The sequence below is a fragment of the Prionailurus bengalensis genome, chromosome D4 (assembly GCF_016509475.1).
Source record: "Prionailurus bengalensis isolate Pbe53 chromosome D4, Fcat_Pben_1.1_paternal_pri, whole genome shotgun sequence".
Lineage (NCBI taxonomy): Eukaryota > Metazoa > Chordata > Mammalia > Carnivora > Felidae > Prionailurus > Prionailurus bengalensis.
In genome coordinates, this window is record NC_057359.1 from 57,815,008 (window position 1) to 57,840,739 (window position 25,732).

Below are 25,732 nucleotides of genomic sequence, written 5' to 3' on the forward strand. Positions count from 1 at the left end.
TGAGGTGAATCTTACTCCTCCTTGGCTTTGTAATCTTACAATTTTTCTTTTAGTTTTCCTTTGCCCCATTTTCTCACCCGTTTGGCCTTGGGTGTAGTTTGGGGCTCAGTCCTTTGTGGGATGATGCCAGGCATATATTGAAACACCAACAAGCAAACAAAACAACAAATAGGCAAGCAAGCAAGTAAACAAACAAAACCCAGATGAACTAATGACAAAACACGACAGTGGGAGGGACAGTGGTCTGGCTGTTGGAGAAGCAGCCCCTCCCAGGTCTTTTCTCTGGGCCTTGCTGTCTCTCTCCCCAGCCGTGCGTTAATTTGGGACTGGATGGCCTTGAGGTCCTTCCAAGGCTGACCTTCCAAGGTAGTGATTTTAACCCCAGGCTACAAGCATGAGACTAGGGATGGTGAAATGCTACTTTGTGAAAGTCACCTTCCAGTATCATGGCCCCTAGGGCATACTTGCCCTGTGCTGCTTCCTCAACCCCCAGTCCCCTGTGTTTATTATATGTGGCGCACGACACATACAGGAGATGGTGATTATCAGTATTTCCACGTGTGTACTTAGATTTCCCTGAACATAAGCCCCTGTGATCAGATCTCAGGTCCTTTGTCATGGACACTCCCAAAGGTACGTCTGTGCTATTTGCAATTGCACTTGAAAGAGTCTGCTCTTTCCCAGATTCTGGGTGGTGGCAGAGGTTCCTTTCATGGAGTATTGCCTATAAAATGCCAACACTGCCTGCAGAGATTAGGACTTCTGGTGGGCTTTCTCACAGGAGAGAGGAAAGAGAACAGCAGTCTCTACTGAACTTCTCTTTGGGGTTGGGGACAGTGAGAGGGGATACCGTGGAACCTCTCTCCTTGGAAATCCGTAAAATGAGGATCCTACTCTGCATTTTCCTTGGTTTCGTGATCTCTACTTCATCTGACTCACTGCGTTAACAATGTGGTTAGAGCAAGTCTTACTAACAGTTAATAAGAGGGATGGAATTGGGCATTATTATAACCCTTTGTTCCCCCACCCCTTTTAAAACATTTTCCTTATAGTCTGGGAACACAATGTTCTGGCTCAGTCAGCCCCAACTCTATAAAAACTTCTGCTCATGAATTCTAGGTGATTTCCCTAATCAACTCAAATACATTCTTAGGGGGAAAAATGGGAAAAAATTTACTGGAGCCTACGCAAGTGAGTATTTGTTCGCATAACTAAAAGAGCAAAACTAAACAGATGGAGATGAAAGTTCACTGAAGAGTCAGTGGCTCACAGCTGGTACTGGCTGTAGACTCAGGAACCATTAAGATTCCCAAGGGACCCTCCGCGGCCCAGGGCTGGTTCTGTTTGCTCCCAATTAAGGCTGATGCTTTGTTCCCCTGGGGCTTAACTCCAGGAACCTGAGTATTGTGGAAAGTCCATTAGTATCCCAAATTGAATCATTACAACAGCTGCTGCTAGCACTCCCAAAGAAAATGAGAGAGCAGTTGAAAGAGCAACCGGGTAGGAAGGATGGAGAGGTGGGCATGGAGGCTGCTCAGGTCAGCACACCCTGGGGCTGAGCCATCCTGCCAGGCCCCTCCAGAGGTGCTGTGAGCCCAGGCCAGGGAGCCTGAGACCTGCCTTCCAATTCTGCTTCCATTCGCCACTGGTGAGTTTCTTTCCCTCTCTGGGCCTCAGTTTCTTTGCCTGTTAAATGCGAGCGTATCCTCCCATCCCTCTCACTAGACAATGCATGAGAAAACACCTAGGGAGAGCCCAGAGGGCTCACAACCTGTCACTCATGGATTAGGGGTCCCCTCTGGGTTCCCCCCTCCACAGTTCATGGGCTATGGCTCCCAATTCCCAAGGCCACTTCAGGCACTGTTTGAAGGAGGCTTGGGTGGCTGATGTGTGGCCCTGGCTACCTGTGCCTGCTGCAAACCTGCCATCTGGTGGACATTCCTGCAAGCCTCGGGGATCAGTGCTTCTGGAATCTTAACGTGCTCAAGAGTCACCTAGAGCTGTTGTGAAGATGCAGATTTGGATTCAGTGAGTCTGAGGTGGGACCCGAGACTCTACATCTCTGAAACGTTCCTGGGTGCCTATGTTGCTGCTCTGCGGGCCACACTTTGAGTAGCGGCCCTCGAAGACGTGGGACCAGGACCAAGGGAGTGAAGGAAGAGGCAGGGAAGCAGCTCCCTCGTAGAGGTCTCCTGACATGCGCCAAGTCCTTTGGCCTCAGCCACCGACTCTGGTCTCTCCAGTGCCAAGGGCAGCAGTTGCCCTGTGACCTCACTTCTCTTACGGATCTAAGAATTGGTGATATATCAGTTTGTTCAGCTTTTTACTTGTCAACAGAGTGTTGACGGCCAAGCTTCTTACACGTGAGACCAGAAACTAGCCATTCCCCATTTCAAATAGCTCCAAAGTGCAGTCAAGTGCAAACAGATATACAACGTGGTCAAGGGCAGAACAAGAGGCATAAATACAGCAGAGGAAGAAATACATACCAACTTTTGCAGAAGACACAGTTATTATATTTCTAAAAATTAACCAGAAAGCTATTAGCAGTAATATGAGTTCAGAAAAGGTAAGGAGATAGAAATAGCTTGTCAAAAATCAATTGTATTCCTACATACCATCAATATACAAAAGGGAAAAAAAGCAAGAATAATGTGCTATTTGCAATAGTAACAAATATCAAATGATTGGAAACAAACATAATTCCAAACATGACAGAGTTAAGAAAAAAAAAATTATGAGTGTTTTGGGAGTACAGAGGAAGGCAAGGTGATTGACCAGGAATAACTCTAGGGAGAAGCAAGAGAGAAGAAATACATTAAAAATGACCTTAATTTTGAGGGTGGAAGCTTTCAAATTGTATCAACAGGAGACTCTCTTTAATATGTATACCCTGGGCTCTACCTCCAAATATTTCCATTTCTCTACATGTGGGTAAGGCCAATCGGAAAGCTGGGCTCAGAAATGTAGTTATTTAGTGTTTTTAAGTCCCTCAAAGACTCCACTGAGCTACATAAATTGTTAGCGAAGAACAATTGAACAATACAAAGATGTTTTGAAGGAAACAATGTTAGATTCTTCCTACCAGATTTGAACTTCTTACAAAGTAACAATTACTGAACTATATACCATTGTGCTTTTTTAAAGTTTATTTATTTATTATTTATTTATTTTGAGAGAGTGTGCATGTGTACCAGTGCGCACATGCAAGATTGAGTGGGGGGAGTAGCAAGAGAAAGGGAGAGAGAGAATCTCAAGCAGGCTTCACGCTCAGCATGGAGCCCCACACAGGGCTCCATTCCACTACCCTGGGATCATGACCTGAGCTGGTATCAAGAGTTGAACCGGTTGAGCTTCCCAGGCACCCCAATACCATTGCTTTTTAAAGGTTTATAAAACCAGTGGTTTCTGAGACACCAGAAAGTTCCAACTATAAGAACTAAATACTGGGAATGCAAGCTGGTGCAGCCACTCTGGAAAACAGTATGGAGGTTCCTCAAAAAACTAAAAATAGAACTACCCTACGACCCAGCAGTTGCACTACTAGGCATTTATCCATGGGATACAGGTGTGCTGTTTCGAAGGGACACATGCACCCCCATGTTTATAGCAGCACTATCGACAATAGCCAAAGTATGGAAAGAGCCCAAATGTCCATCGATGGATGAATGGATAAAGAAGAAGTGGTATATATATACACAGTGAGTATTACTCGGCAATCAAAAAGAATGATGTCTTGCCATTGGCAACTACGTGGATGGAACTGGAAGGTATTATGCTAAGCAAAATTAGTCAGAGACAGACAAAAATCCTATGACTTCACTCATATGAGAACTTTAAGAGACAAAACAGATGAACATAAGGGAAGGGAAACAAAAATAATATAAAAACAGGGAGGGGGACAAAACAGAACAGACTCTTAAATATGGAGAACAAACTGAGGGTTACTGGAGGGGTTAAGGGGAGGAGGGATGGGCTAAATGGGTAAGGGGCATTAAGGAATCTACTCCTGAAATCATTGTTGCACTATACGCTAATTTCAATGTAAATTTTAAAAGATAAAATTAAAAAAAAATTAAATACATATATTTCAGATCAAAATTCACAGCGTGAAGAAAAAAAAATCACTCTTTAGTAGTGGGCAGCAACAACATTCAACTGGATGAAGGTTTGCCTCCGATCCACACATCACACCATTTGTTGGATTCTGATGCATTCGAATCTAACATCAAATACCATTGTGATTACAAAAATCTAAAAAAGAACAGAATAGCATATTTATTCCAGCTGTGGAAAGGACTGTGATTCATTATTTTGGAAGAGAGAAGGTATCAGAATGAAAATAGACAAGTTCAAACATACATCATGCAAAACTCCTGAATAATATAGACTGATCAAGCAAGTATCAAACTACAACCAAATGGAAATTTGTCAGACTCTACAAGTATTTCTTTAAAATATATATATTCCAAATAACTTTTAATAGGTAGTAAGACAGTGGACACATGCAAACTTGAGACGTTTTGATTTTTTTTACACACTGGGCCCCCCTATCATGTTAGCATGGGTGCCATTGAGTTGACTTCCTTTTGTATAGACAGAATATGTCTTTTCTTGTCTTCTCTGTGTGTTTATTGTATCTTCTTTAAATGTGTCCTTGATTAGAAAAAGTGTAGTTCTGCACTGATCTTTTCTTTAATCTGGGTTGATGCACATCCGCTCGTGTATATATAATTGTACCAGAGAGTACACATAAGAACTGTTCTCAATTAAGTGCCGGGCAAGGCTCAGAATCATCTGCTCCTTGCGTGTTCTCATCATGGTGTCCTAGCTGAATGCACAATAACAAATGGACACGCAACTTGTTACACAGTAATAACATCACATCATAGTTTGGGGATGAACCATAAATTTGAGGTGCTATTTTTCTGACCACATTTCTTTTCATTTTTAATATAAGTTATTGTCAAGTTAACTAACATACAGTGTATACACTGCACTCTTGGCTTGAAGGAGTAGATTCCCATGATTCGTTGCTTACACACAACACCCAGTGCTCATCCCAACAAGTGCCCTCCTCAATGCCCATCACCCATTTTCCCCTCTTTCCTGTAGCCCCCCACCCCATCAACCCTCAGTTTGTTCTCTGTATTTAAGAGTCTCTTAGAGTTGGCCTCCCTCTCTGTTTGAAACTATTTTTTACCCTTCCCTTCCCCCATGTCTGACCACATTTCTTTTTTTTTTTTTTAATTTAAAAAAAAATTTTTTTTTCAACGTTTATTTATTTTTGGGACAGAGAGAGACAAAGCATGAACAGGGGAGGGGCAGAGAGAGAGGGAGACACAGAATCGGAAACAGGCTCCAGGCTCTGAGCCATCAGCCCAAAGCCCGACGCGGGGCTCGAACTCAGGGACCGCGAGATCGTGACCTGGCTGAAGTCGGAGACCATATTTCTGATAAGGAATTGAACAGATATCCAACCTTATTGGTGAACCACTGTTTTTTCTGAATTTTAATGTCAAACTAGCATTTTTAAAATTAAACTTTGTCTTTTAGAGCAGTTTCAGGTTCACAGCAAAACTGAACAGAAAGTAGAGTTCCCATATCCCCCATCGCACCCCCCCCCCCATTAGCAACATCTCCCACCAGAGCGATTATCTACCGATGAACCTACATGGACAATCATCACCCAGAGTTATAATTTACATTAGGATTCATTCTTGGTGTTGTACAGTCTGTGGGGTTGGACAAATGTATAATGGCATGTGTTCAGCACTATAGTTTCGTACAAAATAGCTTCACTGTCCTGAAAATCCTCTGTACCCTGCCTCTTCATCGCTCCCTCCCCTCTAATCCCCAGAAATCCCTAATCTTTTGTTTTTTAATGTTTATCTTTGACAGAAAGAGAGAGTGGGGGAGGGGCAGAGAGAGAGGGAGACAGTGGTTCCGAAACAAGCTCTGTGGTGACAGCAGAGAGCCCAATGTGGGGCGAGATCATGTGAGGTCATGACCATAGCCAAAGTCGAAGGCTTAACAGACTGAGCCACCCAGGTGCCTGAATCTTTTTACCGTCTCCATAATTTTGCCTTTTCCAGAATGTTATATAGTTGGAACCATGCAGTATATAACTTTTTCAGATTGGCTTATTTCACTTAATAATATGCTTTTAAATTTCCTCCATGTCTTTTCATAGCTTGATAGCTCATTTCTTTGTAGTGCTGAATAGTATTCCACAGTCTGGATGGACCACAGTTTATCCATTCTTCTACTGAAGGGCATCTTGGTTGTTTCCACGTTTTTGACAACTATGAATAAAGTGGCTCTAAACAGCCATGTGCAGATTTAAGTGTGCACATAAATTTTCACGAATCAATACTGAAACAAAAAAATTTTCAAGGAACCCACCTAATGTAAATACAGAGTACTTTGAGATTGCAAGGCGAGCTATTTCAAAAACCATGATCCTTTGCAAACTACTCATCTGCATGAATGAGAATTTTCTCCACAGCAAACAACCAAAACAAAACATAAATTGGAGGCTGAAACTGGTACGAAGGCACTTATCGTCCATAATTCCAGATTTCAGGTTTTTTGCGTTCATCATAATCTCATTATCTTTGAATTTTCGTACATTATCTTTGAACCAAGCAATTGTTACAAATTTAAACTGATAAAAGAAATGTAACAATAAAACAGCACTTTTTTTTTCTATTTTACATAGCAGGACTCTATAAGATTTTGTTGGAAAAAATATTCCAGTGCTGAAAAATAAAAATAATATTTCTTAACTTTGGAAATTACTGAAATAAGCTAGAAAATAAAAATAATATTTCTAAGTTTGGAAATTACTGAAATAAACAGACAAGGTGAGTGGGGAATGGGGACAATTTCATGCTCACAGTCTCCTATCTTTAGAGGATGTATCGAAGCCTGGCACGTATTTTATGAGCCACAGATTGAGGGTCACAATGCTGAATTTTATAGTGTTGGTGTTGGATGCCCTGGGGTAGGGCTACTTTTCCTCCTGTGACATCTCAAGATAGGGACCAATGGAGATGTCAGATACACAGATTCTCCTTTAAGGCACAGGTGTCTCCTTTGATCTCTAAAGCCATATGCCCAGTTACTAAATTAGCAGTGAACATGACAACAGAAAATGTTTTCTCTGACTGGAAAGTTGCTTGTAAGCAACAACTTCTAAAAGGGCTGATGGACAGGTAGCTGTCTCTCCAAGTCCCCTTTGTGCTAAGTGACTAAAACTTAATCTTAGTCAATTCGGTTGGATCTCGGCTCAGGCAAGGCTTCTCAACACCCTTCCTAGTTTTCAGAAGCATATATAGAGCCGAACCCACCAGCTGGGACTGGGAAAGAAGGCAGGACATCTGGTCCTCAGTTGTCATCATCAGTTCTGCTGACACCTGCACTCCCATCTGGCATCCAATTATATAGATCACTCAAAACAACAGCCACAGCCTTTCGGCTCCGATCTTGAGGCCTCTTTAGGCTCTCGGTGTGCTCTCCACTCCTGCTTGCTCCTCTCGGAGGGCACAGAAAACCTTCAGCCACTCTTCTGTGGCACTCTAACTGGAGAGCAGGGAACAAGATGGACTTGCCTCCGTTTCCCGTCCACATTCCCATCATGCAGCGTGCAGGGGAATTCAGTGAAGTGTGCCATTTCCCTGAGCTCCATGGGAAGTGAGGAGTGAGGCTCGGATCCTCTCTTATCCCATATTCTCAAGCCTTTCTGGGGCTTTAGGTCCCACCCCAGTGCATCCCTCCCCACGCCCTCAGAGTGAGTTGTTGGGGGCTGACAGGGGTGGGGGGAGTCGGGACTGTGTCTATCAGAATATTCTTCCAAGTCTGTGTTCATATAAATATTTTATGCCCTCAGCCTTTGGGGCCAGGTTCTAACATCTCAAAAGCTTTTACACCAATGACCACTGTCTCTGACTGGAATTTCAAAGGTCTATTTTTAAAACCAAAAATTTAGGAATTGTCCTGTCTACTTTTCTACTCTAATAATCATCTCTGATGAGGTGACTGCCTTACCCGCATGTTTTAGTTCTAGAGAAGGCATTACTAGAAATAAAAATATGTTTATATTTTTAAAATTGGTGCACTATATACATATAAAGCCAGATATCATCGAGTCTTAAAGATTCAAAACAGACCTCTTCCTTATCAAGATAGATCAGTTCATGATTGTAAAATGTATTTAGGTTAAACAAACCCAGAAAAATTATTTTCATTAAGGAGTAACTTCAGAAATTTACTGGGCATAAATTCCTAAAAACAAAGTATGGGATCCTAGCTAATTAAAACCAACAGAACCTGCCCTGTTCTTTGTTTTTTGTCTTTTTTTTTTAAACCTGTTGTGTTCTTAATTAAAAAGCTTCTTTCCTCCAGATACCAGAGAAAAATTTGGATCTAAAATTTGAAAGAAGAGCATCAGAAATGCTTAATATGTAAATAAATATAAAAGACATTGTTTCTTATTTTAAAATCTCATGTTTATATAACCGGCTATTTAAAGCAAAACAGGGGTGTCTGGATGGCTCAGTCGGTTGAGCGTCTGATTCTTGATTTCGGCTCAGGTCCTGATCTCGAGGTTTGGTTCGTGGGTTCAAGCCCTGCATTGGGCTTCATGCTGACAGTGTAGAGCCTGTTTGGAATTCTCTCTCTCTCCTTCTCTCTGCCGCTTCCCTGATTGTTCTCTCTCTCTCTCTCAAAATAAATAAATAAATAAAACTTTTTAAAAAGGCAAAATAGGGGCGCCTGGGTGGCGCAGCCGGTTAAGCGTCCGACTTCAGCCAGGTCACGATCTCACGGTCCGTGAGTTCGAGCCCCGCGTCAGGCTCTGGGCTGATGGCTCAGAGCCTGGAGCCTGTTTCCGATTCTGTGTCTCCCTCTCTCTCTGCCCCTCCCACGCTTGTGCTCTGTATAGGATATAGTGGCCAGTCAGCTATCCTTTGGTGTGGGAGGACCTCAGCTTTGCTGCCATATCTCATAGGAACTACCTGGAAATAAAGTCATTTCTGATTCTATAGCTAAGAGATCTCCAAGTATTCAAGCCTTCTTTTTGTGCATAGACTCCAGGTATCACCTCTGTGAGTCAACAGAGCTGCGCCCAACCACTCCTATTCTTGGGAGACTTAGGATCTTTGAACGGCAACTGACCAGTCCTTTATCCTTTTCCCCCTTCTTCAGCCTCTCCTTCAGAGTCAGTGATTTCTGATAGGACGAGTAGATGGTCTTTCCTTTAGGAAGTGCTATGGGTTGAACTGTGTGTCCCTGCCTCCCCTCAAATTTGTATGTTGAAGTCCTAACCCCTAGTACCTCAAAATGTGATCTTATTTAGAAATAGGGATTGTTGCAGATGTTATTAGTTAAGATGAGGTCATACTGGAGTGGGGTGGGCCCCTAAATCAATATGACTGCTTTCCTTATAAAAAGGATAAATTTGGACACACACACAAGGAAAATTCCATGTGAAGATGAAGGCAGAGATGAAGGTGATGCGTCTGTTAGTCCAGGAGTGCCAAAGACTGCCAGTAACACAGCAGAAGCTAGGAGAGAAGCATGAGTCAGATTCTCCCTCACAGCTCCCAAAAGGAACCAACTCTGCCAACACTTTGATCTCAGACTTTTAGCCTCAAGAATTCTGAGACAATAAATTTCTGTTGCTTAAGCCACCCAGTTCATAGTACTCTGTTATGGCAGCCTAGGACTCTAATACAGGGACCCAGGGGTCTAATGACCCATCTGCATGGCTTATGACAGTCTACCTATTGAATTATCTTGGGAGTGGTATCTATTACCTAAATGACTCCATTTCCCCATATGGAAACCTCCTTACAGGTCTTTCTATTACATTTTCTGAGGTGCACAGAACTACGGAGACCGACTGTCCCATTTTGCCTGGGACTAAGGAGGTTCCTGGGATATGAGACTTTCAGTTTTAAAATCAGGACAGTCCCAAGCCAAGCAAGATGTGTTGCTCACCTTATACAGAGCCCACTACCTGCTCAGGTCCTTCCAGGGCACAGCTGGGCCTAGAGCAACTCAGCTGAGAGGGTTACCACAGGAACTGGGGAATTGTGTGCAGAGGAGGTAGGTGTTGTGACAGAGCCGTGAAAGCACCTCAAAGGTCTTGAACTAAAGGTAAGAGGTTCTGAAAGGATGGTGGCAGAAGTGCAGGGAAGGTGTGGAGATGAAGCTGGAAAAGGTGATTGGGTCCAATTGCTAAGACCCTCTGACACCATGTAAAATAACTGTACATCATTCTATCCTGTAAGAAAGACATGGCCTCTCAGGGTTTGAAGCCAGGGAGTTGTCATCAGAAGAAATGTCTTAGAAAGATCATCATGATTTCTTTATATTTTCCCTTTGTAAACTTAGAGAGAGTAGATATAAAGGGACTTAAAACATGTATAAACTAATTTCAATATATAGATTTTGTTTGGAACTTGAAAAACTGTAAAAGGAAATGATAAGACAACAGGGGAATCTAAATACTTACTGGATATTTGATAATATTAAGGAATTTTACATTCATACCTGTGGTTATGCTTTTTAAAAAAAAAAAGCGGGGGGGGGGGAGGGAGAACAGAAGGTATTATTTCAGTAACAGAGACAGGGGAAAAGGTGAGGGAAAGAAAGAAAGAGAGGCACTTTGAAAACCAGTGGACCCTCTCAAACATTCCCCAAAATAGCTGTGGGGGTAAGGGGTGGAGTGGGGACCCACCTCCAAATTATATCTTAAACGAAATCTAAACTCAACCCGAGATTCAAGGCTCTCCGTATCTAGATACACAAGCATTCCAACCCTCACCTTTTCTTAATAGGAATTGGTACTTAAACTGTACATCAAAGACATATAGGGGCTACATGTGCTACATGAGCTTTGGTGGCGAATCTGTCCCTCGGTCCCCTGTTAGGGGACCATGTCTTGGTCAGTGCCCCTCAGATTTTAAGGGAGGTCGGGTTGACCCGGGTGCCTTCTTTGGATGTGAGGCAGAAAGGCTATTAAGAAGCTCATTCAGGGTAAAGAGAAGTGAAAGGGAGAGGTCCCTTTGGTTCAGGCTTGGACTTGCAAGTCTTGGAAAGGTCTGTCTCCTTTCTGAGCCTCAGTGACCCCCAGCCGCAAAGTTCGGGTGGTGTTAGAGGCGTTGTAAGAGCCCTTCCAGCTCTGACATCGTCTGATTGGGGAACGCTGGCTGCGGGACTCCGCTACACAAGCCGTCACACAGCTGTGTCCTAACAAAGAGCCGGGGTCTCGGGAATGTTCCCGCCCCCAGCAGGTTTTGGAACCTCCCAGAGGCCGAGGGGCGGGGCCTGAGCGCGCCGCAGCCAATCACTAAAGGTCCAGGGCGCCGGGGCGGGGCCTCCGCGAGCAGCCGCGGCGGCCAGGCTGGGTCCGAGCATCCCGTGGCTCCGGACCCCCTGGCCCGGACATGGCGGTCGTCCCGGCCTCCCGGCGAGGCGCGCTGCTGCTTCTCCTAGCCGTGGCGGAGGTCGCGGAGGTGGCAGGGGGCCTGGCCCCGGGCAGTGCGGGTGAGTAACTGCTGGAGCAACGGTTCGGGGCGGTCCGGGGCGGCCGCCTCAGCTCTCCAAGATGGCGCGGAGCAGGGGGCGGGGGTGCGCGCGACCCCCAGACCTGGACCTAGTGCGGTGACCCAGGGTCCGGAGGTCCTAGCGGGAGGGAGGGGGCGTCGAGACGGGACGAGCGAGGAGCCCTCCTCACTCCCGCTCTGTCCGCCGCGGTCATCTGCTGCCCTGGGAACAGTGACCCGGGTTCGAGGCCTTGCTCTGTCACCCACAGGGCAGGGGCCCCCGTCTCGGCCCTCAACCCCACACCGGGCTCAGGTCTCTGTCAGAAGAGGGTGAAATGCCTTCGCCCGGAACGGTGGCGAGGGTTGGATGGGATTTCCGAGGTGCAGGCGCCTTACCGCCGCCCTGGCCAGTTGTAACTTGACCCTCGGTTCAGTAAGGCAGACCTCGGGCGGCGAGCGTTGATGGGGCCCACAGCCTGCCAGGTTCAAGTCTCTGAAGAGAATCGGCCCGAGCCTGCTAAATCCACTTCTGCTGCCACCCGCGGTGGGTGCACGGTGTGTCCAAGGCAGCGCTGGGCTCTGGCGGGAGACAGATTAAAAATCAGTAAACTCTGCTTTCGCTGGGGGAGGGAGGGGGCGGCTAGCAGGCTTAAGGAGAGCTGTGTTCTTGCTCTTGAGGAATTAAACCAAGAATGGATAAGAAGTTGTTCAGTGCTGGTAGAGTATCTCCCACGTGCCGGGCTTTAGGAGTTGATGCCAACTCCTGCCCTCTGTGAGCTCTCTGGCCAGGAGGTGGGGTACCGCCGGACACAAGCCGCTGGAATTCAAGGCCAGAGTGTCCAGAGGAGATGGAAGGCTGTGGGTGCACAGAGGGAGAGAGATGACATCCATCGAGGGTAGGAGGAAAATTGAGAGATCCTCCAACTGCGCCCACATTGAAAGATGGCTGGGATTTATACATGCAGAGTGGTGGGGATGTGCATTGCCTACAGGCAGAGACACGTAGAAAGAGCAAAATCAATCCCAGCAAGGTTTTAAGGCAGTTTACAATGTTAAAAGTTTCTTTTTTGTTTTTGTTTTAAGAAAATAAAGTATTTAAAGGTGGGCGAGAATTGTGTAAGGAACTTGGGATTAGATGGTTAATTGTAATGGGGTTCCAAATTTAGCTGTCAGTTAGAAATCAAAGGAGAGGAAGAGAGAAAATAGGAATATGCTGTGTATTCTTGGCTAAGTCAGCTTACCTTTCTGGGCCCCATTTTTTCTCATTAAGTTGATCTAAAGCATTTCAAAGTTATGGCCCATAGGATACTAGTTGTCCATTCTCATCCCACAACCAGTTGATTCTGTGGGAAATATTAGAGTGGAGTAATTAAGAATATCTGAACAAGTTACTTAGCCTTAATCTTTCTGTGTGTTAATATCCACAGTTACTATATACGGTACCTTTTGGATTTTATTGTGAGAATTAATTGAAGTAATACATGTATAGAATTTAGAATAGCGTATAGTAAGCACTGAAATGTTACCTATTACATATGTTTGGGAAACACTGCACATTGTACCCTTCTCTTATAAATTCACAAAACATGTTAGAGTCACGATAAAGGGTCCAAGGATGCTATAGTAAAGAAACTTGTTTGCTGGGGGAATGGGAAAAAGACTGCTAATAGGTATGAAGTTTCTTTTAACAAAAATGAAAATGTTCTGAAATTAAGTAGTAGTGATGGTTGCACAACTCCATGAATATACTAAAAATAACTGAATTGTACACTTTACTATTTTAAGTTTGCTTATTTATTTAAATTTTTTAAATGTTTATTTATTTTTGACAGAGATAGACAGAGCATGAGTGGGGGAAGGGCAGGGAGAGAGGGAGACACAGCATCTGAAGCAGCCTCTAGGCTCTGAGCTGTCAGCACACAGCCCGACCCAGGGCTCGAACTCACAGACCACGAGATCATGACCTGAGCTGAAGTCGGACGCTCAACCGACTGAGCCACCCAGGTGCCCCTAGTTTGTTTATTTATTTTGAGAAAGACAGAGATAGAGTAAGCCAAGAGTGGCAGAGAGAGAGAGAATCCAAAGCAGGCTCCGAGCTGCCAGCTGTGGAACCTGATGTGGGGCTCGAACCCACGAACCATGAGATTATAACCTGAGTGGAAACCAAGAGACTTATCCGATTGAGCCGCTCAGGCACCCCGAATTGTACGCTTTAAAAGGGTGAGTTTAGGGGGAGCCTGGCTGGCTCAGCTAGTAGAGCATGTGACTCTCGATCTCCAGTTGTAAGTTCAAGACCCAGGTTGGGTGTAGAGATTACTTAAAAGGATATCTTTAAAAAAATAAATAAAAGTCAAAAGGTGAATTTAGTGGTCATGATTGTTAATGTATAAACTAAGGCATATTAAAATTTTTAAGAGTTTATTTGAGCAAAAATTGATTTGAATCCAATAGCACTGAATGGGAAGTGACAGGAGCTGGAGGAAAGATTTTCATAGAGAAGATGTGGAAGCAAAGCAAGGAAATTATTTGATTGGCTATAGGTTAAGAAGTTGCCTTATCCAGAAAGCCCAGGTGGCTGTTTGTGATTGGTTGACCTTAGGTTTCGATTTCTTAATCTTGAGGTATTATAAACTTAGGTTTTGGCCTGTATAAATAGGCTACTGAGGCATTAAAACCACCTCAGTCTAATGGCCTTCTTGTTTAATTAATGTAACCTGATTTGTATCTCAACAATTATAGAAAAAAAGAGATTCGTTTGCTTATAGAGCTCTTTTTTTTGTTCATGACACCTAAAGGATGCTTTAGAAAATGCTGGGCTAGATAATTTCTAAAGACCCTTCCAGCTCTAAAAGTCCATGACAGCATAGAGTTTGCATTGTTTGATTAAAAAAAAAAAAAAATTTCAACTTTGAGCTAAAAGTGAGATTTGTCCCTTGTACTAAATTCTAGGAAGCATGTATTGCCTGGTTCTTACATAAAAGATATTGAATAATACAGTGGATAAAAGCTTTCACTGTGGATTTCAATCCTAAATAAAAATTGAGAACAAAATATTAAATTGTATTTCACTGAAGGCCTGCCTGGCTTTTATTCCTGATCAGTCTTCTTTTTCCTCTCCAAGACTGGGTACTCGTGTATCCTCTGGTATAAGGCTTTACAAGTCTTATTTGTTCTTAGAGATATTTATTGCTATTCCTGGGGGTGGAGGTGAAGAAATGATATTACTTACTCAGTGATTATTTTGTCTTGTGAAGTTTGGCCACACCTCTACATTGGAGTAGTGCCACTCTTCCTATCCCAGTGTACTTTCCAATCTCAGCCCCACACGCTGCCCCCCTACCCCTGCCCATTTCTAATGTTCTCTTTGAAGGATGGGATGGGACCCTATGCTCAGATCTCAGGCTCTGTGTGTCATGGCACCTAATAGTAGCTCTGTTTCTATTTAAGATGTTTTGTAATAGTATGAAAGAAGGAAAGATGTAACATTAAGGGCTAAATTTCAGTAAGTTGACATTTAAGGAATTATGTAATAGCCTAGAATCCTGAAAAAGAATGTAATGAATTTTAAGTTAGAAAAAAGCAAACACTATCTAGAGGAAAGTAATAAAAAACAGATTCTCTTCACAAAAACATATCTTGGCCCACATTGTGGAAAGAGCTAGGATTGGTGATAGACCAGATACAGTTTATTCTGGTGTGCTGAAAAAAGTTCCTGTCTCATATCCCTAGATTTAAGCAGTTTCAATAATCATACTTTTCACCAAAAGTGTGCCTCTTCTAGACAAAAAGTGGGACAATGTCAAGGAGGTGGTTATTACATACTTGAAATGTAGTTTTTAAAAGAACAAAGCATACTGCACAAGTTTGTCCATTTGAAAAATACTTATTGACTGTTTGCTACATGTCAGGTGCTGTTCTAGATACAGGTTTGCTGCTCTCAAGGAGTTTCCATTCTACCAGAGGAGAGATAAGACAATCAACAGATAAATAAGATGATTTTTGATAGTGATAAGTATGCTATGAAGGAAACCAGCTAATAACAGAATTGTGTGAGTAGAGGGGGGAGTTCTTTACATAGTGATGAGAAGAGAGGCCTCTTTGAAAAGGTAAAGTTGAGCAGCAAAATCTGAAGACTAAAGGTCTTAAGAAAGACAGAGATAGAGACCAGGAAGTGCAGAGGCCCTAAGGCAAGAAGGAACTGTTTGGTTGCAGCATAGGGCACAGGAGAGTAGGCTAGAGCTAACGATGCTGAGCCTTGCAAAAAGCCACATAAGGATTATTGTGCATTATTTTATTGTGCAGAAAGAAACTGGTAGACTATTATGTAAGAGATATAAGCTTTGATTTATATTTTAGATCACTCTAGCTGCTGAATGAAAAAAAATGCGATTATGGTAGGGTAGGAGTAAAAGCAGGTTAACTAGAAGACTTCTGTAGTAGTTGAAGCAGGAGATAATGGTGACTTAGAGTGAAGTGATGGTGGGGATAGAAGAGGAGAAGTTCAAGATATATTGCTGATGGATTGGATGTGGGAAGTGAGGGAAAGAAAAATTAAAGATTATTTGTAGATTTTTTACCTTGAGCAATTTTGTAAAACATGATGCCATTTACTGAAGTTGGGAAGATGGGTAGGAGCAGATTAGAGGAGAGTTGGCAGGTGAGCCAAGAGCATCAAAAGTTCTGTTTTTGTATATAAGATAGATATTAGGAATAACTGCCCTAGGTCTATTGCTCATTAAGCTAAATTTCATACCTGTCAGTAATCCATTAAGCAAATATTTGTTAAGCTGTTAATAGTGCCAGACACCGTGATAGGCACCAGATACAAAGTGATATGCAAAACCGACATAGTCTCTGCTTTCATGGGGTTTATCGTTTAGTAGGAAATTCAGACATTTAAATATCACCAATATATGTATATCTACATTGCTAACATTATGTGATTATAGTAGTATGTATCAGTTTATATTCTAAATCTGGAGAGTATTTCTGAGGAAAAATGCGATTTAGTCAAGTATATAGCACATAATGTGATGGGTGCTGTAAAGCACACAGATAACATGAAGACATCAAGAAAAGTATAGTATTAAGAGAAACTTTCTCATTATGGAATATACCACTGGGAGCCAGACTTTATACTTTTAGGTTCTTTGTTTTATAGATGGGAGGCCTGGAGCATAGAATGAGCAAAGGAGTTATCCAAGAATACTGGCTATTAGCATCCGTGAGGAGGACCTTAAGGAGAGTCATTTGCTTTAGTTGTTTCATAATGATGAATGTCTAGGTTAAGGGTTTTTTGACCCCCTAAGGGAACAGAAACCAAGGTAGCTCAGGATTGGGGGCTAGTTGTGTAGCATCTAACAGGGAGACACATGGAAATCCAAAGGTAGGAAATTCAGCAGAGCAGCCCTGAGGGATGCTGTGGGAACTGGAAAGCTGCCAGGAGCTAAGACTGCTGTTAGGGACAGTCTCTCTCTACCTTTCATAGCTTCTCGGTGCATCTCTTGCATTTCCCACTCACTCTCCACCAACCAGCTTCTTTTTACTCATCGTTTCTGTACTACCATAAAATTTCAGCTTCCCCTGCCCCAACTCTTCTTAACCTATGGCTGCAGGGCCCATCCCCAGCTGGCAGCATACTTCTGTGCCTGCGTATGTGATTGTCCAATTTATCTTTTGTTCTAGGCCAAAACCTCTTATGATATTGCTAAATTATGGGTTAGTCACCATATGAAATGTGGTACTAAAGTGTTATGGTGGGAGAAATAAAACTTTTTGTACCTTTTGCTGGTAAAAGCCTTTGTATAACTAGGAAATTGTTACTTATTAACCAATGAATAACATTTTTTGAGCTGAACATTATGCTAAATGGATACAAGAAGTTTACAGTCAAACTGGGGATACCATAAGTACACACATGATATGGTTAGAGAAGATTGAAATGTTAAGGTTGCCAGTTCTGACTAGAATATCAGGGCCAAAAAATCAACGTTTATTTATTTTTGGGACAGAGAGAGACAGAGCATGAACGGGGGAAGGGCAGAGAGAGAGGGAGACACAGAATCGGAAACAGGCTCCAGGCTCTGAGCCATCAGCCCAGAGCCCGATGAGGGGCTCGAACTCACGGACCGCAAGATCGTGACCTGGCTGAAGTCGGACGCTTAACCGACTGCGCCACCCAGGCGCCCCTCAGGGCCAAAAAATCAAACAGAGCTTGGAGTTATTGGTACTAAGAGTTGAGGTAGGATTTAAAAGTTGAAAGTATTTGGGATTTAGGTCAGCAGGGAAAGGGCACTAAGCATTTCAGTCAGAAGGCAGTGTTCAAGGTAACTATAGGCTTTCCTTGTTGAAAAATAATAGAAGGTCAGGGAAGGGAAGGTTAAAGGAAGATTTGCAAAGTTTAGAATTGGAATCGCAAGAGGCCATTGTGGGCCCTTTATTAGAAGAGTGACATTATGAAAGGTCTATGTGGCAGTCATATTGGTAATTGGGAGGGGGAAGGGAGTTATTACCAGAAGACTTTGGGCTGCCCTCTGTAATCCCATATTGTCAGAATTATCAGAAGGTTTTTGAAAAGACTAGAAAGAAACATGTCAAAATGTCAACATAGGTTCTGGCAAGACAGTGGGACTATAGATCATTGTTCTTTTTACTTTTCAAAGCTTGGAGTTTCTTAGTGAAAAAAAAAAGAATTATTTTAAAAATTTAAATGAATATAATTGGCTGTTTGGCAGGCAATGGAGAAGGATATCTGTAACTTGCCAATAATTCAGAAAAAAATACATATATCTTTCTAGATAAATAAAGCAGTATGACAAAATGTTAGCAATGTTGAATGCAGATAGTGTGTATATGGGTAATCACTTTACTGTTTGGCTCTTCCTTAGGTGATAATATATTTTGTATATAAACCCAAACGTACACATATCTTTAAAGGAATAAGTATAATGATTGCAAGAATGTACTTCTAAGTTGAAGATGTAGTTGTCATTTAAATGCTTTAAAAGTGTCAATTTCCAGGCTGTTTTGAAAATAAAAATATGATTAAAAGTAAGATCAGAGGCACCTGGGTGGCTCAGTCGGTGGAGTGTCCAACTCGATTTCTGCTCAGGTCAAGATTCCAGGGTTGTAAGAATGAGCCTTACATCAGGCTCTGACCTGAGCTTGGAGCCTACTTGAGATTCTCTCTCCCTCTGCCCCATGCCCCAGCTTACGCACATATGCACTCTCTCTGTCTCAAATTTTTTAAAAAAATGTTAAAAAAGAAAGTAAGATCAGCTTTTAAATGTTTTATTTATTTATTGCTTTAAATGTTTATTTATTTATTTTGAGAGAGAGAGAGTGAAAGAGTGCACATGCAGGCGAGTGAGTGCGAGCAGGGGAGGGGCAGAGAGAGAATCCCAAGCAGGCTTCAGGCTGTCAGCACTGAGCCCAAGGCGGGGCTCTGTCCCACCAACCCAACCATGAGATCATGACCTGAGCCTAAATCAAAAGTTGGTTGCTCAAACAACTCAGCCACCCAGGCGCCCCAAGATCAGTTTTTTGTTAACATGTCTTTTTTATTTAGAATGACCTTTTCTAGTATCAGCTCAGATTTAGTTTTTTTCTCAACAGTGTGGGATATATATATATATATATATATATATATTCTGTTTTAGTAATTCTTTAGGAAGACATTAATTAGGAGGAATCTTTATTTTCTTTAGAAAAGAAAACAAGAATAGCTTTTAATTAACTAAATTGAATTATAGCTTTTAGGAGGTTTTTGTGGCAAAATTCCTTTTAACTTCAAAAATCCTATAATTCTATGAATATTTTAGTTTTAGATTAGGGTGTGTATTTGTTGTTTTAAGTGCTGGTTGGTCTTAGAAGTTGCATTTTTCCCTTGTGGCTGGAGCATGTGCTTCCTGCTTACTTGCCTATCTTTAGTACACATGTGACCCAAACTATTAGCCAAACCTTGATGTTTCTAATTATTAGGTAATTCTGCTTGGATGTTTCTAGATTGTACCTCCTTAAAGCCAATATATATGTCTTTTAGCAATCTGTTTGGGTTTTTGTTTTATTAATTTTATAATTACAGACTCTTGGAATAAGAGTGCAAAATATGACACTTGTCCTTATGTGTCGTTAATGAGGATAACACCTGAGCTTTGTATTTTCATAATGTGAATATCAAATTTTATTTTGAACTAATTTACCTTTATCTGTTCCATTCCATTTCATGCAAATAAGCAGGTTTTAAACTATTTTTCTTGAAGAATAAGAAATTAGTTTAAAAACAAATTATAAATACAAAGTATTTTTAGAATCCATTGCCATATAAAAACATAAGGCTTTGGAGAGTTTTTTTGGATTCTAATTGTTAAATGACCCAATTAACCCATTTTAATAGCTCTAAAAAAGACAAAGACCTTTAATTACCACGTTAATTGCATTTGAATCCCTTCTTCCTATTCTTAATGAAGGCATATGAATTGATGTCTATTTGAAGACATTTATTTCTTGAAAAATATGCAGTGTTAAAGATTCTAACAAGTTTCAAAGGAAGGAAAATGTGCGCCAATGTAATAATGGCTAAGGTTAAGAAGAGGGTACGGAAAATGTGATGGAGTTTAGGTCCCCTGAGCCTGTTCATGGAGGGTGGCAGCCCTCTCAAGGGAGGAAATGCACTATTACAGAGGAATGCTCCATTGGGAGGGGGAAGGGAGTTATTACCAGAAGACTTTGGGCTGCCCTCTGTAATCCCATATTGTCAGAATTATCAGAAGGCTTTTGAAAAGACTAGAAAGAAATATGTCAAAATGTCAACATAGGTTCTGGCAAGACAGTGGGACTATAGATCATTGTTCTTTTTATTTTCCAAAGCTTGGAGTTTCTTAGTGAAAAAAAAAGAATTATTTTAAAAATTTAACTTTGGGGGTCACTACATTGTAAATTTGACCTTAACTATTAAATAGGAAAAAAATAGGCTTTTATATTTATGTTTTTAATAAAACTTTCCATTGTTATTGGACTTTTAATTATAACACATTTTGTTTCTGTTCTGAAATAGACCTTTGCTCCAAGAAACTGTTTTTCAAAAATCCCCAGGCCCAAATCAGACTCTTGTCTGCCTGATTGTTTACTTTTTGCTAAGCTTGTGCTTATTGGGACCATATGTTATCCTGAGTTATCTTTGCTCACGATCAGCTGGATTTTTTGCCCTCAAATGACCTTTGTGTTAGAGGCTAGTAGAAAGTGGCAATTTCTACAGGACTTCAAAAGAGTACATCATTATCACACAGGAGAGCCTTTTTTGTGTTTTGTTTTTCTTTTTCCTACCTGCCCTCCCCATTCTAATGAGTAATGAGGCTGGGGACATAACTAAATCTTAGAAGTTGGGGGTGGGGGGAAGCTTAGCATGGCATGGCAGGGAAGAAAGGGTGTTTTGAGAAAGCCTCATGAGTGATTGCCCCCCTCTCCCCTCGAATTAAAGTTTCTAAGAAAGTAACTATAGCTTTACAAACAAGGGACTTTTTCTTCTTCTGATTTAGTGACATTTTTATATTCTTCAGAATTTGTAAGTCAAGCGTTTAGAACTTGAAGCCACTTTTTTTTTTTCATAGAAATAATATTGGAAAGCCAGCCCCACAATCGTCTTCTATGGAACAAAACTATAGTAAAATATGCCAGTAGTGTCATATACTCTGACACTGTTTTATAGAGAACAATTTCCAGTTTTGAATGTAGAAGGCTTTCCTTGTAAGATCTAAAGAGGACTTATTTTATTCATCTATTTATTCTTTCCTTCCCCCCCATACAAATCCTACCTTCACTAAAAAAGCTCTTCTTTCATCTACTTTGTGTAATGAAATTGTATAGATTGCATTTGAAGAGATTATGTTGCAAATTTGTGTTTTAAACTATTGTATCAGATCCAGCTGTCTGAAGTATTTTCATCTTCTTGTCTCTTTTGACAGCGCCTGATCAATCCAGCTAGCTGTATCTTTTTTCCAGTCAGGTCCACTCTAGAATAATAACATGTCCCTGCTGATTATCTTTATAGCCAATTTATGCATTTCCTTAGGCTTGTAATGCTGCTTGGCAACATTTCTCCTTTTCTCTAATTTCATGTTTCTCCAATTGGTATTCTGAAATTTAGGAAGTGGCATGAAAAAAATGTTCTGTGCTCTGAGAAGTCTGTCTACTTGGATCCCTTTTTGGGAGATTAATAATATATAAACATATTAAAGGCTTTGGTCCTGCAGTAAGGAATTCTCTGTAACTTTTTTTAGTCCTTATTTCCCAGTTTATTTGAACATGAAATCTTTCTCCTGAGGGATAGATATTAAAAGTCATGAGTAGAATACAAGTTTGAGGGACCTATTTATAGTTGCCTTTCTCTATTCTCTGAAGTGACTGTTCCACACTTCTACAATTTCACCTCAAGCCCCCAACCTCATCTCAACCCTTTTTGTTTTCAAACCTAATCTGTGTTTCACTAAAAAAAAAAAATGGAGGCTGTCAGCTTTCCTCTTAATTTATTAGTGAGTGACCTTATATCCTACCCTCTTGTCTAGACTTTGTTCTACCATCAGACCGGATAAAGTCAGAGAACATAACATTTATTCACTGTTGTATCCCTAGCCCCAAACTCAGTGCCTTTTCTTTAACCCACATCCCTTTCTGGCAATCACCTCATTTCTCGAATCTCCTATTTCATCCACAACTGTGTGTATGACAGTTCAGTTCTGACACTAACCACCCAGAGTTAGAACAGACTCTACAGGTTAAAGAGCATGATGCTGAACAACACAACACTTAGCCCAGATACGAGCTGCCCTTAGGAGTCCCCAGGCCACCCACACTTCTGAACAACTGGCTATAAATCCGGGCTTCCCACAACCACCCCAGAATCAGTAATTCACTAGAATGATGCATAGAGCTCAGGGAAGCGTGATAGTTATGATCACAGTTTTATTATCAAGGATACAAATCAGGAAGACCAACCAAATGAAGAGACATACACAGGATGAGGTCTGGGAGGAAATGCAGAGCTTCTGCGCCTTCTCCTCATAGAATCACCCTCTTGGCACACTAGCATCTTCACCAACTAGAAAAGGTCCCCTGAGCTTTGAAATCTAGTATTCATTAGAATTCCATCATATAGATAGACATGGTTGATTGGATTATTGGCCATATGGTTGAACTTGATGTCCATTTCCCTCTCCTGCTGGAGGTTGGGCTGATGTCCTGTGGCTCAAAGCCCCAGCCTTCTAAACATGAGGCTAGTGTTTCTGGCTAGGCCAGTCCCCATCCTGAAGCTATCTGAGGGGGGAGTCCACCTCACTAGCATAACAAAGATACAGCTATTACTCTAGAAATTCCCAGGATTTAGAGTCTTTCTCCAAGGAATCAGGGACCAAGGCCAACTAAAAAGGGGGAGGGAGGATTTTCTTAACTTGATCCTGCTTCCTCCTGTAACTGCTACTCTCTTTTTCCCTCCCATTTCTGCCAGACTTCTTGAGAGCCTTTATTTGTTGTTTATACTTCCACACCTCTGGTTTACTCCTTAGTATCATTCACTTCTTCTCCACAGAATACCTTTTGAGGATTACTAAGTGGCCATTTCCGTTTTTGATTCTTCAATCTAACTTGTATGTTTGGGTGCATGACACTACTCCCTCTTCTTAATGCTACTCTCTCGAGGCTGACCTACCCCTCTGACTGTTGCATCTCTGTCTCTTTCCTTGTTCCTTCCCATGTCTCAGATTTTGTGTTTTTTGAATTTGGTGCTGTGGTCACTTCTCACTAGAACTCTCCCTAGACAATGTCACTCGTTTCCATGTACTATACCTCCTTTATACTGATGACTTCCAAATTGGATCTTTAGGCTTGACTTTACCTGCAATCCAGGCTTGAATTTTCTGATTTTACTGGAATTTCCATCTGGGTGTCCGATAGGAACCTTATATTTAACATGTCCAAAACAAAATTCACTTCCTTTTTATCGCTTAGTCTTACATTATAGGCACAATAATAGAATCTAGCCTATAGAGTAATTATAAGGATTAAATGAGGTGTAATGCATAAAGCAAATTTAGTAAAATTCTGGCACACAGAAAGTATGTATGACCATCTCCCCTGTTAGCCTGCAAGTTTCTTTAGGGCAGGGACCATGTCCTCAAACCCAGCACTGGCCTTGGCTTGTGATAGGTATGTGGTAAAAGTTTGTTGAGTTAAAATGAATAATAATCTGTTGAATAAGTGTTTTGTGTAGCCATCTGATTTAGTTTAATCATCGTTTTAAATTAACAGTGGGCAACATCTGGTGTTTATTTTTTCTCCTAGGTGCACTGTGTTGTAATCATTCAAAGGATAACCAAATGTGCCATGACGTATGTGAACAGGTAAGCTTATGTAATAATTGTTAAGGCTATTGGTTATGTAACTGTTTATGTGAAGTATAATTGTTTCGGAGAAATCTGTTGGACAGCACCTTAACCAAGTGATCACAGTTCACATCACCAGTAATGGAACAAATTAATGTGTGTCTGCTGACATGATGCACTGAAAAGGAGCACAGCATCTTTAGTAGGATTCCTGCCAAAAATGCATAACCTGAATCATTGAGGAAACAATAGGGCAAACCAAGATTGAGGGATATTCCTCAAAACAACAGCCTGAAGTCTTGAAAGTTATCAGTGTTAAGAAACTTCAAGATTAAAGGGAACTACAGAGATATGACACTAAATGCAATATGTGATCCTGGAATTTTAAAAAAAATGCTATCAATAACGTTATTGGGATAAATTGGTGAAATTTGAATATGGGCTCTAGTAATAATGTATCAATGCTGTGATCCTAAATTTGGTGATTGTATTGCAGTGACATAGGACAGTGTCCTTGCTCTTGGGAGATAACATGCTGGGATTTAGGAATAAATGATCATGTCTGTAATGAATTATAAAATGTTCCAAAATAGCAATAATATCTGTGTATGTAGAGAGAGTTAAAGCAAATGTTGCAAAATATTAATAATGAGTAATTTACATGAAGACTATGTGGGTGTTGTACTGCTCTTCAAACTTTACTGTGAATTTGAATTTTTCTGGTTGAACCTTTTAAGTAAAATTCCACTGAGACAATACCTGGTCATAAAGTCTGCCTTTCTTTCATCCCCTTGGTTGTGTAGTGCTGGCCTTGGCACTTGAGAATGAATGGCCTCAATTGCCTTTTAAAGAGTTTTCAATAATGTAGATTTTGTCACTGCCTAAAATTTAGAGAGCTACCTAACTGGGATTAAAACTTCTCTCAAACAATATTGTGAATTTAGAAAGATTTTGCAAGATACTCTCTAATTATAAAACAAGACAGTGACTCAGCTCATCTAGGTAACTGCTAGAGACTTCATGTCAAAACAATATAGCAAATTAAGTTTTCTGCAAATTTACTGCCAGAACAGTAGCTTTTAAAAGCAGAAATGGTCCCTAGATAGTGTCACCATAAGGGAGCTTTTAAAATAGTTCTGCTGCTTTTGGAAACACTGCTTTCCTAACTTTGCTTATTTAATGAATAAATCTGATCATTTATCCTGTAGAGTTTCTCACAATCTGAATTATGCTGTTTGTAACCCATGATATCATTTAATGTGTTCCTCTTTCCTCTGTATGTCGTAGTAAGTGGTAGGTAGATTTAAAGCAGGGCTATCCAGAGAGCTTTCTGCAGTGATGAAAATATTCTGTATCTGTGTGATCCAATATAGTAGCCACAGCTATATGTGCCAGGTAAACATTTGAAATGTGTTTAAAGAAGTTGAGGAAAGGTGTGCCTAGGTGGCTCAGCCAGTTAAGCATCACTTTTGGTTTGGGCTCAGATCATGATCTCATCGTGGGTTCTAGCTCTGAGTCAGGCTCCTCACTGACAGTGTGGGGCCTGCTTGAGATTCTGTCTCTCCCTCCCTCTCTCTCTGCCCTACCCCACTTGTTTGCACTTACTCTCTCTGTCTCTCAAAATAAATAAATAAACTTAAAAAAAAAGAGAGATTGAAGAGAGAGAAGTTTGAGGAACTGAGTTTAAATTTTATTTGATTTTAACTGATTTGAGTTTGAATTTAGATGGTCACACATGGCTAGCAGTTACCTAATGAGACAAGTCCAGAGGCTTGATAAGATTCAGGTTAGGTTTTTGTTTTGTTT

The 25,732-nt window shown here is 41.3% G+C and overlaps 1 protein-coding gene across 1 annotated transcript in view; it reads left to right on the forward strand.

The window, feature by feature from the left end:
• Positions 1-11,372: 11,372 nt before the first annotated feature.
• The window catches only part of RECK (reversion inducing cysteine rich protein with kazal motifs), an 87,863-nt gene continuing 73,503 nt past the window's right edge, over positions 11,373-25,732 (forward strand). Inside the window, exons 1-2 of the mRNA XM_043567335.1 lie at positions 11,373-11,553; positions 23,886-23,944. Coding sequence (XP_043423270.1) covers positions 11,454-11,553; positions 23,886-23,944 — 159 coding nt within the window. The 5' untranslated portion in view covers positions 11,373-11,453. The remainder of the gene's footprint in view (positions 11,554-23,885; positions 23,945-25,732) is intronic.